This window comes from Beta vulgaris, chromosome 4, assembly GCF_026745355.1.
Source record: "Beta vulgaris subsp. vulgaris cultivar EL10 chromosome 4, EL10.2, whole genome shotgun sequence".
NCBI classification, from domain to species: domain Eukaryota; kingdom Viridiplantae; phylum Streptophyta; class Magnoliopsida; order Caryophyllales; family Amaranthaceae; genus Beta; species Beta vulgaris.
The window spans coordinates 2,794,324-2,808,568 of NC_079205.1; the positions used below are offsets into that span (position 1 = coordinate 2,794,324).

Sequence of the window (14,245 nt, forward strand, 5' to 3'; positions counted from 1 at the left end):
CTTACACGAGGAACAAAGATTCTAAAAAAGAACCTACATCATTTCGATAATCCCATGATCTCTATAATGAACCCAAAAAATAATAAAATTAAATAAAAAAGTTTCAAGCTTTCTTCGCTGTTGAATGTTCATCAATGGAGGTTTTTCGAGCCACTAATCTTTTGTCTTGGACTACTTCCATCTCTAAGCCCCATTCCTTTCAATTCTCCCCCGATTCCCAGGTTTAATTTTTTTTTAATACTATCTCTGAAATTCACACAGTTCCAAGCCTTTTCTTGTTTTAATTTTGTCAAATTTTTACATAGTTTTGAGGCTAGAAAATCAGTCTATTATGTCTCAGTAAAATGGATCTAACCCTTCGTCTAAGGTGCTGCATTTCTTATAAATCTTCAATCACAAGTTAATAATTTTATTTAAACGACATTCTGTATGAATTTTGGTTAAGTTTATAGAGAAAAGTACTTTTTTTTTTTGTTTTACTGCTTGTTCATAGGACAATCGCATGGTTGTATCAATAATGGGGGATACTGGGTGTATTGGTTAGAAGTGAAGAAGATGAAACAAAAAGGGGAGTCTGATGCCTCATTTTATTTGCATCAATAATTGATGATGATAATCCGACGACAAAACTTGATCTTAATGATATTGGAAGGAGGGAAATGAATCCTTGATTAAACCGAAAAGAGTTTAGAAGTGAAGAAGATGAAACAAAAAGGGGAACATTTGATGCCTGATTTTATTTGCTTATACTCGTGATGAATTGTTTGATATTGTTAGAATTAGGGTAATTAACTAGAGATAGGTTAGTAAATTTACTTTAAATGATGGGTTAGTTATGTTTAAGGCCACTAAGTATAATTAGTTAAAATAGGAGGTCGCTTGGTAAAAAAATTTTTTTTTGGCTGCCACTAACTCTTAATAATTGCACTTACGGCCGACATTGTGTATGTAAGACAAGCTTCAATTAATATACTAATACCATAGTTTAGTCAGATGTATAGATAATCCTATGAGTTGAGAAAAATATTAACAAATATATAATCAACTGTTCTAGTGTTCTTTGCTTGTAAGGCTCAACTTCATCATATTATAGCGATGCAACCCATATAAAGAAAGACCAATTGGATGTTCTTCAATGTTATTGTACTTCTTCGATCACCCATCAAGGTATAAATTTAATTTTGTCCGTAATTAAATCATGCTACTAAAATAAATCAAATTGTTTCTTTGAATAATGCAAAAGTGGGTTTTAATTCTCAAAATATGCCTCAAAAAAAAAAAAAAAATCACTGCGTACCGTCCATGTATGATGGCACGCGAGAAACTGTTTTTTTTTTTTGCCAACGAAAACCGCTACTCACAGTAACAGTTTATTTTAAAATAAACCGCTACTTAAAGTAGCGGTTTATACACATAAAACGCTATCTCAAGTAGCGGTTTATAAATATAAACCAGTAGCGATTTACCTGGGCAAAATGTTGCAAGCACATATCAAACTCTGGAGTTGGGGATTTTAGTAAACCGCTACTTGATTAATGAACCGCTACTTGAAGTAGCGGTTTACACAAAATATATATTTTTTTTTTGTAAACCGCTACTTCAAGTAGCGGTTTTACTTAAGTTGAAAAAAAAATAATTCTTGCGTGCCGTCCTACGTGGACGGTACAGGGATTTTTTTTTTGGGGGCATATTTTGGGAATTAAAACCCACTTTTGCATTATTCAAGGAAAAAATTTTTTTTTTTTTTTTGAGGGGGAAAAAATTCCTTTTTAATGGTATGACATCCTCATAAATTCTAATTTATATACTTACACGAGACCAAAGATTAATTTATGACAAAGATAAGAGAATAAATTGTTAAATGTGTTGTAGTAGTTCACTCCTTAACCCCAAAAATAAAAGAAATCAACCACCTATTTTGGCATGATATTTGGTTGGGCCACCCCCTGAAGATAAGCTTTCCTCGCTTATTTTCTATTGCACCCCTCCCCTTTGCAAACATTGCTTCGTTGGGCTTTTGGTGCGGCCCAGTTTGGAATTGGAATTTTGCATGGAGTAGGCCTTTTAGGCCAAGGGACGTTGATGAATGGGGAAATCTGCAAGCCCTTTTAAAGGAGGTATGCCTATCATCCTCAAGTGAAGACTCGCTAGTGTGGACCCCCAGCAAAATTGGTGCGTTTTCAATCAAATCAATCTCCCTAGAATTATCAAAGCCTCTGATTCAGAAGCAACTAGCAATTGTGGATGAAGGGTTGGGAAATCTCTTTCCCTTACTCAATTGAAGTACTCCAGCAACTAGTGTGTCTATCTTGGCACTCAACTCCTGCTACGGTAGTTTCCAAGCTCGTGAATATTCCCAAGCAATTGTGGTCCCCTCCTAGTCCGGGGCTTATTAAATGGAATGACGATGCCTCTGTTAATGCTGGAAGATCGAAATCTGCAATTGGGGGGGTGCTGCGCAACAGTCAAGGTCTGTTTATGTGCTTATTCTCATCACCCATCCCCCCTATGGAGATCAACTCGGCTGAAATTTTGGCCATATTCCGGGTAGCGCAGATTTCTATGGCATTCGAGCACTTGAGGCAGCAGCATATAATCATTGAATATGATTCATCCAACGCTGTCAAGTGGTGTAATGACAAAGAAGGTGGGCCCTGGAACCTAAACTTTCAGTTAAACTATATTAGAAATGCGTGGAAGGAGTGGATGAATTTATCTATAGTGCATAAGGGGAGAAGTTCCAATGTTGTAGCTGATGCTCTTGCAAAACAAGGTTTAATAATGATTTCTGTTTATTTAGAACTGATGATTTATTTATTTATTTTCAATTGTTTTGTTGCTATGTTTTTCTTACTGAAATTCAGGAGAGAAAAAAAGTTGAAATATTTTGTTTTTTCATGTTGAAACAACATTTTACGTTCCTGCCAAAAATCGAGCTAAGTTTTGGTAGGCAAAATTGCGTCATAATGTTTAAAGTTCCGTACAGCTCTTAATAACAAATTTAAACTTGAGAAAACTCACAAGATTTTAATGCAGGTACTCAACAGATTATGGAATGTTCCATTTCTGTATAGCAGATACATAGCATGACTGGAGGGCAGGTAGTGAGCATGAGCAATACAAGTTCCTTGAAAAATGTCTTGCATCAGCAAATAGACACAAGCAACCTTGGTTGATCTTTGCTGGTCATCGACCTCTCGGATATTCGTCTAATAAATGGTTTGGAGAGGAGGGGTCATTTGAAGAGCCAATGGTAGGGCGTAAATTAAGTTTTGGTGCATGGGATTCCAGAAAATCTGATGTCCTTATAACATTTAAGGAATATGTTCATATGGATATATTAATTTACCTTAATTTTAATTGCATTGTTATTTATTTGTACTATATCTTGAATTTATGAACAAAAATATTAGAAATGAAACTTTTATCTATATGTAAATGATTGTCCATCAATTTAGGATGAAAAAAGCCAATTTTTTTTTTTTTTAAATTTTAGGGGCTCAAATGCTCCGGTTTTATCTTAAAAACTGGAGCATTTGTAACATAAATGCTCCGATTTTTAAGATAAAACCAGAGCATTTGTGTTACAACTGCTTCAGTTACAACCGGGGCATTTGTAAAAGTCCCAAATGCTCGGACGACGTCTGCTACGCGTCAAATACGGAGCATTTGTGGCCTAAAAAACCGGAGCATTTGAGGTTTTTTCTACTAGTGTGCGGTCAAAAAGTGGCCTATTGCGGCGATTTTGACCGCGCAACAATTAAGGGGGCAGCAATAGGTAATTAATATATTGCTGCGGTTTTTAACTGTGGCAATAGGTCAAGATATTGCTACGGTTTCTACCCAAAACCGCAGCAATAAAGATATTGTTGCGGTTTCTACCCAAAATCGCAGCAATATATTTTTTTTAAAATTAAAAATACAGGTCTATTGCTGCGGTTTCTTCCCAAAACCGCAGTAATAGACACAAGACAGGTAAATTTTTTTTTTTTTCATTTTTGTAGACATTGATATTTATAATATAAACATAGTTACAACAATCCACTGTTAATTACAAATCTAAGAAAAACAAACTAAAAAAATTAAAAGAGACACAATCTATTACTTACTTTTCACACTTGTAAAAAAAAAACTTCTACTAGTAAAGCCAAATATACCAATAAAACAAAATCACAATACCAAAAAGTCGTCCTTAACAAAGAGAATGAAACCTTAATATTATATTAATTCTTCAAAAAAAAAAAATTAAAAAAACACAAAAAAATAAATAAAATAACTGTGAGCCTGAAATTCGCTAAAAAATATGGGAGATTCGCGTCGGAGAGTGAGATGGCCGGAGACTTGTCGCGCGTCGTCGGTGGATCGCGCCTCGTCCAGATCTGCGTTGTTAGCAGACCCGGCGCTGGATCGTCCGAACAAAATCGCATGTTTCTGATGTCGATGAACGCCGGTCGTTTTTGTCGTCGATGATAGCCGATCGTTTTGTCGATGAAAGCCAGTCGTTTTGTCGATGAACGCCGATCATTTTTGTCGATGAACGCCGGTCGCGGTTCTCTTCAAAATCAAAATCGACTTTTTTTATTGTCAATGAACGCTGGTCGCCGATGGAGGAGAGGAAGAGAGAAGATAAAACTTATGAGAGGAGAGGGATGAGGCAGCAGTAGGCGTGAGAGGAGAAGAGGAGGAGATAGGGAGGAGAAGAGGAGGAGAGAGAATAAGCCGCGTGAGAGGAGAAGAGGAAGAGAGAGAGTAGGCAGAGAGGCAGTATAAGCGTGAGGCTTGAGAGAACTTATGATGGGAAGAGTGAAACCCTAGATAGTTTCTTTTAATATTAATACTAAAAGCTTATTGCTGCGGTTTTTGATAGGAACCGCAGCAATATGTCCAAATAATATTTTTTTATATTATTTTAATATATTGCTGCGGTTTCTGTTAGAAACCGCAGCAATATATTTGGTCAAATGGTAAAAAAATTTCAAAAAAAAATCTATTGAAACCATATTGCTACGGTTTTCGACCGAACCGCAACAATATGCTTATTTTATATTTTTCTTTTTCTTTTTTTGTGATATATTGTTGCGTATGGGTAAAATCGCAGCAATATCACCGCAGCAATAAATAAATATTCTACTAGTGTCACTAGGTAAATCCACATATTTTTTTTTCTTTTTCACATGGCTTTTCTTGTAAGGAAAACTTAGACCTTCTGTTCTTTTTATTTTAGCATCAGTTTTCCATCGAGTTATATTGAGGGACTGTTTATTAGACTTAGCTATAGCTAGTTCCCTTTTTAACTTCTCATTTTGTTCATTAGCAGTAGTCAATTCGTTGTTAATTTTTCTAGATCCACATTAAAGATTCCCATACTTATCTCATCAGTAGATTTTGTAGGATCTAGACTTAAACTTACCAACTTGTATTGACTTAGCTCCACTTTAAGCAGAATGTTTTCATTTATAACTCTTTCAAAGGACTCATTAAGAGAAGTGTTCCTGTCAAGCAAATCAAAGAACCTACTTTGTACATCTGATCTAACATTACTTAAGTAGGCCATATGTTTCTTACTTAGTTCCACAGCCTTATCACTTTGGCTTTTCAAAATTCCAAGTTTCTTGTTGTCATCTAGTGTTTCCAACATTAATTCAATTAGTTTGGTTTTTGACAGATATTGAAGAGTAGTAGAGTTTACCTCATTAGATGGAACTTTGTCATCTTCATTCGTTTTTGCCATGAGACAAGGATTGGCAGTCTCTTCAAGATGTTGTTTCTCTTCATCTTCAGAATCTGTTTCTCCCCACGCAACAATCATGGCCTTCTTGAAGTTAGTTTTGGCAAAGGTTGACTTGTTGTATCTATCTTTGGCTAGTTCCTTGCCTTTGCCTTTTCCTTTCTCATTTTCCCAAAGAGGACAATCTCTAGTTTCTCGGTACTTGTAGCAGCCATTCTCAGTTTTGGAACTCATTGGTTTTTTGACTGAGTTCCTTCCTTTATGGTTTCCAGGATTGTAGTTCCAGTATAACCTTTTCATTTTTCTTACAAGCATAGCAGCTTCTTCTTCATCAGGTTCTGACTCCTCTTCATCTTTAAGAGCCAACCCTCGATTTTTGGAACTCTCCGGTAGTACCGCGGTTCCAAGATGCAATTCGTGGGTGATTAGTGATCCTGCCAATTGTTCAATATTGAACTTTGTAAAGTCCTTTGTTTCGAATAATGTAGTGACCTTTGTTCTCCAACGATCATTCTGAGGCATGCTCAGAATTTTCCTGGCCTGTTCACCAGTGGGAATAATTCTTCCAAGAGAAACTAATTCATTAGTGATGTTAGTAAATCGTGTAAACATATTTGAATTGTTTCTTTTGGTTGCATTTCAAAACGTTCATATTTTGACATCAAAAGATCGATTTTGGAACGCCTAACCTCATTAGTTCCTTCATGGGTGACTTGAAGGAGATCCCAAATTTGCTTTGCGCTCTTACACCCCATGACCCTATTATGCTCATGAGGTCCAAGACCACAATGCAATATTTTGACAGCCATGACATTGATTTCATATGTTTTAAAATCTTCTTTTGAAAATTCAGTCATTGGTTTAGGAACTACCTCGATTTCGGCATTAGTGGTTGTTACCACGAAGTCACCAACTTCGATAACCCTCCAAACTTGGCAGTTCTCTGCCTTGATAAAAATTTCCATATGATTTTTCCAATACGTATAAAATTTTTCATTAAACATTGGAGGCCTTTGTGTGGAGTAGCCTTTGTGTCGAGTTTCTCGTGCGTATCCATCTTATTCAGGAACATAACTCAACAGGGTTGCCTGTATTTCGTGAGCTCAGGCTCTGATATCAATTGATACTTCAATGGAACACGTACAGGGGGGGGGGGTGAATTGTACTTTGTAACTTTTGGCAAAGTTTCTTGTGGAATTATAAAAATATAAAGGAACAGTGATATGAGAGACAGAGAAATATAAAATTGAGGAAACTTCTTGACACTAATCAAGAAGTGAACCTCAAAAACTTTATTATTGCAATGACTCTATTACAACAACACTCTACAACTCGAGTTCCTCTCGAACTCAAGTTTCCACAGTAATCCCCTCTGATTACTGGAACTCTCCTCTCTCTTGCTTTTACTCTGAAGGCTCTACTCACTGACTTAACTCTAAGTCGTTACAAGAGTCACTCAACCCTTTTCCCCAAAATACAACTCAAATTGTGTGAAAACATTAGTAATTACGTTGAACTCAAATACTTAAGGAACTTTGGAACTTTTATGGAATGCAACCGACTTTTTGAAAACTCTTAAGATATAAACGTAGACAAATATGTTTTCAGTTGGTAGATTACAATGAGGCAGACTTCTATTTTTATAGTGAAGTCTTCTCATGCCACTTCCACTTGTTCCTCCACTAAGTGTTAAGCAGTAATCCACAAAGAATTATTTTTCCACGTTCACACTTCTTGAGGAACAAGTAAAATAATGGACAATCCACTAACGGTACGTGGTTTTAAATAGTTGAGAGAAATAAGGAACTTATTTAAGAAATCCATTTTTATTTGTTCTGTGTCAAAGAAAGGATTTCTATTTAAAATAAAAACTATTTTATTTATTAACAATATTTCCTAAAAACTCTCAATTAAATACTTTTTAAAACCACTGTTGCATTAATTAAATTCCATGTAGTTCCTTAGTATTAAGCAACGTAAATTACTTACATAAATCCTAAGTACATACTCTTGAACTTAGACTTCATGTCGTCCCTTTAAATCTTCAACTTTGAAGATCCATACGTCCCATCTCAGGAACAGCAGACAGTTCCTTAAAGGAACTGTAAAACACGAATGCATCTGTCAAGGAACAACAGGTAGTTCCTGAGGAACTATGAAACACAAATGCATCTGGGAAGGAATTGCAGACAGTTCCTTGAGGAACTATGGATAGGAACTTGAATCATAAATCATCATTTGAAAGTTTAAGTCTCGTTGTTGTGTTTATATTGCTTTGCCTTGATTATGAGTGTCATGCCATCCATGATTCCAACTCTGGAACTCGCTTAGATAACAAAGTTCCTACTCCGGAACCAAAACACTATTTATCAAAACAATCCAATATGAAGTTTGCAATGCAGTCATCATCCAAAACTAAGGAACAACAGTATCTTATTGGTAAGATAATGTCATTATAAAGTAGGAGGTTACGAGATCAAAACTTTATAGGCTAATTTTTTTTTATCATTTTTAAGTGGAAATGTCTGTTCTATAGCTCATTAAATCATACATTATTCAAATATACCTAGGGCGAAGTACTATATAACAAATTAACAACTACTTTATCTTCTATGATAACAGATATCGCTTGTTGATCCATGACCTTCTTTTTTTTTTTTTTTTGGTTAAAATGGCATAGAGAAAAACTTAACCAGAGTTTTGGCCTGGAAGCCTACAACAATCCGTCAATAATAAGTTCATACACTCAGTAGGGGAAGGGGTAAATCCCTAACAACATTTAGATTTCTAACATTTCTTCTACAATCACGGGCAAGAAAGTCCGCAACCTTGTTCTTCTCACGCTTCACGAATTTGAACTGAATGTCCTTGAATTCCTGTTTGCATGCCCTACATTTTTTAAGCACATTACAATACACATCATTAAATATTTTATCGCAAGAGATAAGGTTAATGGCCTGCAAACTGTCCGACAAAATTAGCACATAGTCAAAACCTCCACGTTTGGCCAACGCTAGGCCTTCGATTATGCCCAAGAGTTCCGCCATTAGAACATCAACGCTAGGCCTTCGATCCATGACCTTCTTGCTTGCTTGTTTTGGTACGAACATTGACTGATTTCTGAGTTCGGGCCCTAAGTTTGTGTTGTACAATGGTCGATTCATGGCGCTTGAGTTTCATTCTTATCGAACTTTTCCTTAAACTCAATTTGTTCTTCTCATGGACCTACACTACCTAATCAAGTAATCATCAACCAAAATTCTGAATGTTGATTTAGTTGCATTTTAGACAACTATTTGCATTCCGGTATAGACAACCTTTTCCCTGCATTTGCCAGTACATCAAAAAAGATTCATGCATCAATACCCATGATTTTGCATCTTCAACATCTAGTAAATGAAAATCTTCAAATATTAACAATTGTTTGGAATGAAACAAACATGTACATAGTCCAGCCTGCTATCAAAAGCATGTTCGACCAAGGATCAGATGTACATGCAAAAATGTCCAATCTTATGCAACTCGTCTTATACTAAACATATTACTTCACTAAAGCTCCGTTTGGTAGAATGTAAAACATTTTCATTGTAAAATGATTTTCATGGAAAACAATTTACAATGACACAATTCCAAAATTAGTTTTCTGTTGTTTGGTTCCATGTAAGAAAAATGATGAAATGAAAGGAAAAGTAAGAAAGTAATGAGAGGAATGTACAAGAGAGATAAGGAAAATAGTTTTTCCTTCATTTTGAAAGGAAAATGGTTTTCCATCATTGTGAGTGTAATTTTACCCCAAGGGAAAATGATTTTACACTCCTTTGCCAACCAAACAATGTAAAACTGAAAATAGAGGAAAACAGTTTTCCAGGAAAACAGTTTTCTAAGAAAACGTTTTACGCCCTACTAAACGGAGCCTAATTGAAACTCAAGTTGATGAAACCACAAATGTATTGTACAGCTATAGGCTATGCAAATGGAAGAAATTCATTCAAACATAGGAGGGATTAGAGAGCTTACCAGTTCCACCAAATGGCATGGATCCCCGCACTCCTTATTTACAGAAGGGATTAACTTTTCAAGAATTTTATACAACAGAGTCCTGTTTGCTGAAAATCCAATAAGAGAGCACATAACAATAATAACAATAGTCGGCCACAAACATTGGGGAGATATGACAACATAAACTCCAGCCATAAACGCGACTAAGGTAGAGTAAAGCGCTATCAGGAGCAACATCATGCTTCGATCAATCAAGAACAACGATTTATTTGAATCATAGACCATGGACCAGATGAGGCAAATGAGCACCAACATGGAACAACACATGGCCAATGTATCAGACAACAGAAACACTAAAAACGCTACCTTCTTTCTCAGAATTGCTTCTCCAGTGTTCTGATCAAATCCACCAGGAAGAGTGAATCCAGCAGTGAATGTGATGGTTGCTAGTAAAGCCGCCACCACAGATAATGTGTTTCTTACGTCTAACAAATTTGTCCCGCGTTCGAAGTATGTTGTTTTCATCCTTGGATCAAATCCAATATTTTTGCACATTTGGTCCTGTGATGAATCACAATGCAATAGGGTGAGTAATGTGATTTATTGTAAAAGTACTAACGAACTTCTGCACAAATAGGATCCTATATATGAACTTTAAAATACAAAACCAACAAGTGCTAGCTATTGTAAGTTGGTAGAATTTAATTCAGACAAGTTTAGGAAAGAAAACATACCCATTCCTGATTACCTTTGCATTTTTGTTCCAACAAACCTCTGGCAGTTTCATATGGATAAAGATCATCCCTGATGTTATACATTATTTTATCCATATTGAGTAATGCTTCTGTCAAAAATATGTTTCCACTTCGGATTGCTTGATGTAAAGGTGTTGCCCCTTGAGAATCTCGAAGATTGATTAGGTCCTTCATCCGTGGAATCTTAAGAAACTCTTCATACTCAGTTAAATTTGAGAGACTCTGAATATGATGCAAAGGCGAATCCTTATGTTTAATACAATGATCTTTAAAATATCCCGGGAAATTGTCAATGAAGGCACGAATAGTCGAGATGTGACCTTTCTTACATGCTTTAACCCAAGCCAAAGGAGCCTTAGTAAAAGCTGAAGGATCATTTTTTAGCATTGCCTGTATAATCCATGCAGCACCAACATCAGACGCTTCATCTAGTGGTGTTTTTATTTTACTTTTGTCTGATTCGGTGATGAATTCTGATGCTTCTTTAACCAGCCATATCGCAAAATCTTTGTCTGATTTCACATAAGATACGTTGTAGTAAGCAAACAATATTGATAGAGTATAAATCTATTCCTGGAACCTCAACCATCAGCTGAAGCTTTTGGTTGAGTTGGTCCTTTGACAAATATATATACTCTCGGTTTAGAACTATGGACTGAGGGAGTACTTCACCGTTCTTTAATACATACAACATTGCCTTGTTAAGATTGTTTCACTCGGCTTGTTTGACCAACAAATATTATTAGTACTTTGTAGTAGTTGTTGCCTTCTCAACATGAATATTTAAAGAACAGGATACAAAAATAAGTGTAATCTCACCTGTGCAATTTGGAGCAAGATGCAAGATATTCCGCCCATCAGATGAATCTATCAGATATTTGTTCCAATCCCCCCTATCTAATCTGTTCGATATCACTTCGGCTACTTGATTGCACTGCTTCTCTATAGCAAGAAACAAAATTTTTTGCTCTGGCTCATAATAATCGAGTAATGCGTGAAGATGACCATTGTATAGGGACAATATATATAATGCAAGATTTTCATGTTGATTTCGTATGGCCAAGTTCAGAGCTCCTTCTTTAGCTTTATTCTTCTCTAACCATGGTAATGAATGTTCAGCAACAGATCGCCAACTTGGATATTCTTCTCTGTAAGCTTCTATGAGAAACTTTACAATTTCATCTGTTGCTTCATGTCTGGCAGTTGCTGCAACATGAAGAGGGTTGTTTTGGTCCTTGTAATCAAGATAAGAAATGAGTTTGATGAAATGGCTTTTCCATTTCTGATCAATTTCTGTGCTCTCAAGAATGTATTTGAATGGCCATATTTCACCTGTTTTTACCCAACTATGTAATACAGTTATTCCCTCGTCGTCAACTGCTTCCAGTGACTCTGGATGCTGCTTAAGCACCCATTCTAAGAAATATTCTGCATTCAGACAATTAACAGAGTTTTATTGTCAAATAGACGTGTATAAGGCTCTGTTTGGTGGACGGAAAATATTTTATTTTCAAATGGAATAGTAAAACTTCATTTACCAAAAAAAAAAAAAAGCGAGAGAAGGATGAGAAAGGGGTTGTTTGGCTTTTGGCTAGTTTAGTTGGCTTGTTTGACTGGCTGAAAGTATTGGCTGTATGTATTTGTTTTTTAAGTTGGTTGTTTAAGCCAACTGTTTGCAAAAGTGTTTGGCAAAATTAATTGTGGTTGTTGGCTGTTTATTAGAGAGTTTGTGTTTCAATAAGTCAAAAGTCAATCCAAAAAGCTGCTCGAGGCAGCTTTTTCATTTTGGCCTAAAATCCAGCTTTTCAGCCAACCAAAAAGCCAACAACACACTTTTTTTGGCTGTTTAACTAAATTGAAAACCAAAAGCCAATGAAAAAACCATTTACCAAACATGGCCAAAGTATTAGTCTGTCACAATCCAGCCAATACCCTCTAACATGTACTCCCTCCGTTTCCAAAAGATCTTCCCTCTTTTGCTTTATTCCTTATTAGGCAAAACAAATTTCCCTATCTACCCTCTCATGTCACTATCATATGGTCCACCACTACATTACTCACACCATGCCCCACACAACTTGATTTTCCTTGGTATCTATAGAAACAATAAGTGGGAAGATCTTTAGAAAACGGAGGGAGTAAATTACTAGTTATTTTGTAGGATATTGTGCAGGATTGTCGATTGTCCAATACTTATTACAAATTTATCAGTACTCTAAAGAGTGGGGTTGAGACTTTAGCCAAAACTTGTACTCACTTTTGCATAATGGTGCAAGATGCAAGGCATTAGTAAGAAGTTGAGTCCATTGTTGCTTATCCACTATCTCCATAATCAAGTCGACCACTTCATGACATCGTTCCTCAATAGCCAAGCATAGAACATTTGTAGGACACATTAGAAGTGCATTGTTATCCTCTACCAAGATATATATTGCCAAATTTTGATGCCCATGCTTTATTGCCTCGGACAGAGGTGTCCCGCCTTGCTTATCCTGTACTAACCAGGGACATGCATCTGCTGACATGCTTAACGCTTGTGCTGATGCTGCCTGTTTGTAAGCATCTATAAAGAGTTTTGCGATTAGGACTGCATCCAAATCACTGCCAGTAGTTCCAGCCAGGACATGTAGAGGGTTGTAACCCTCTTTCACACTAGTTGCACAGATTAAGTCCACAAAAATCCTCCTTACATCAGGGATGACATCGGTGCTCCTTAAAAGACGTTCAAATAATGGCCATAGTTTACCTTCCTTTGCCCAGGAATGGAACACAGAAAATCCATCTCTAGATATTTGTTCAATTAGCTTTGGCTCTCTTTTAAGCAGCAGTCGGCCATTATTTGAAACACAGAAAATCCTTCTGTAATCAAAGTATGCGAATAGCCTATTTTTTTGGAAGCATAACTAAGATGGAATATTCCAGGAACGAAGAAATTATGAATTCCATCAATAGTTTGCTTGCCAACAGTATTCCAATGAATTTTGAAGAACGCTGAAGTGATACCATCAGGACCACGAGAGGAGTCAGAATCCATGGCAAACATGTGAGATTTGATTTCTAAAAGGAACAGACAAAAGTTTGGAGCATTGTTCCTCAAAGAGACGAGGAAGGTCCATCTTATTGAGAACACTATTTATATCTCTAATTAAGGCTTGACTATGATCCGGAGAGTAAATAGATTGTAAATTAGAAACAACTAGAGACAACAAATCTTCTTGAGTAGAAACCCAAATGTCCATATTATCTTTTAGAGCCAAAATTAGATTACCCTTGCTTCGTATTTTCACTCTGGTGTAACAAACTTTGGCAGAGGTATCAGCCGACTTAAGCCAAACGTCTTTTACTCTTTGTTTCCAATAAGTGAAGGTAGTATTAACAATGTCTAGCACGGAATGGGAGAGATAGAGGAACCAGCCAATAAGATTAATGTCCGAGAAGGAGGCTTCATTTGAAAGAGAATCAATGATCCATTTCCAGTCAATTCCATTGAATCTTTTATGTGATAAACACCATTTTTGAAGTTCATGTATATATATTGTTTTTGCTTATTTAGGAGAAAGAACTAAACTAGAAGAACCCATAAGAGGAGGAGTCCAAATATTTTTAATGATGGTGGAAACTTCAGTAAAATTCAAACACCAGTAATCGAGCTGGTAAGGCCTTCTCATTAAGACAGTGTGGGAAATATTAGAGTAGATGATGGTCGAGTCATTAGAACATAGTATTGGCTGATTTGAGATTATACTAAAAGGAAATTGTAACA

At 36.1% G+C, this 14,245-nt stretch overlaps 2 protein-coding genes across 2 annotated transcripts; one reads left to right on the plus strand and one right to left on the minus strand.

Moving 5' to 3' along the window:
• Positions 1–1,467: 1,467 nt before the first annotated feature.
• LOC104891721 (uncharacterized) lies at positions 1,468–3,490 on the plus strand. The gene is made up of 2 exons (XM_048642549.2): positions 1,468–2,773; positions 3,037–3,490. Exons 1-2 carry the CDS (start codon positions 2,245–2,247, stop codon positions 3,072–3,074), a joined length of 567 nt encoding a protein of 188 aa, XP_048498506.1. The 5' UTR covers positions 1,468–2,244; the 3' UTR covers positions 3,075–3,490.
• Positions 3,491–8,400: 4,910 nt separating this feature from the next.
• Positions 8,401–13,516, minus strand: LOC104891934 (protein ACCELERATED CELL DEATH 6). Its single transcript, XM_010677721.4, has 6 exons — positions 13,473–13,516; positions 12,740–13,365; positions 11,302–11,934; positions 10,462–10,994; positions 9,746–10,288; positions 8,401–9,052 (listed from the first exon to the last, which is right to left on the minus strand). The coding sequence occupies exons 1-6, from the start codon at positions 13,514–13,516 to the stop codon at positions 9,002–9,004; spliced, it is 2,430 nt and encodes an 809-aa protein (XP_010676023.4). The 3' UTR covers positions 8,401–9,001.
• Positions 13,517–14,245: the final 729 nt, after the last annotated feature.

What these genes read in the sequence shown, in the direction of transcription:
- LOC104891934 (XM_010677721.4), bottom strand. Translation starts at nt 13,516, where the DNA reads ATGGATTCTGACTCCTCTCGTGGTCCTGATGGTATCACTTCAGC. An exon ending in CCTGATGGTATCACTTCAGC is followed by an intron (nt 13,366 to 13,472) that starts GTTCTTCAAAAT and finishes CCAAAAAAATAG; the next exon opens with GCTATTCGCATACTTTGATT. An exon ending in CATGCCATTTGGTGGAACTG is followed by an intron (nt 9,053 to 9,745) that starts GTAAGCTCTCTA and finishes TGGCAAATGCAG; the next exon opens with GGAAAAGGTTGTCTATACCG.
- LOC104891721 (XM_048642549.2), top strand. Translation starts at nt 2,245, where the DNA reads ATGAAGGGTTGGGAAATCTCTTTCCCTTACTCAATTGAAGTACTCCAG. An exon ending in TGATGCTCTTGCAAAACAAG is followed by an intron (nt 2,774 to 3,036) that starts GTTTAATAATGA and finishes ATTTTAATGCAG; the next exon opens with GTACTCAACAGATTATGGAA.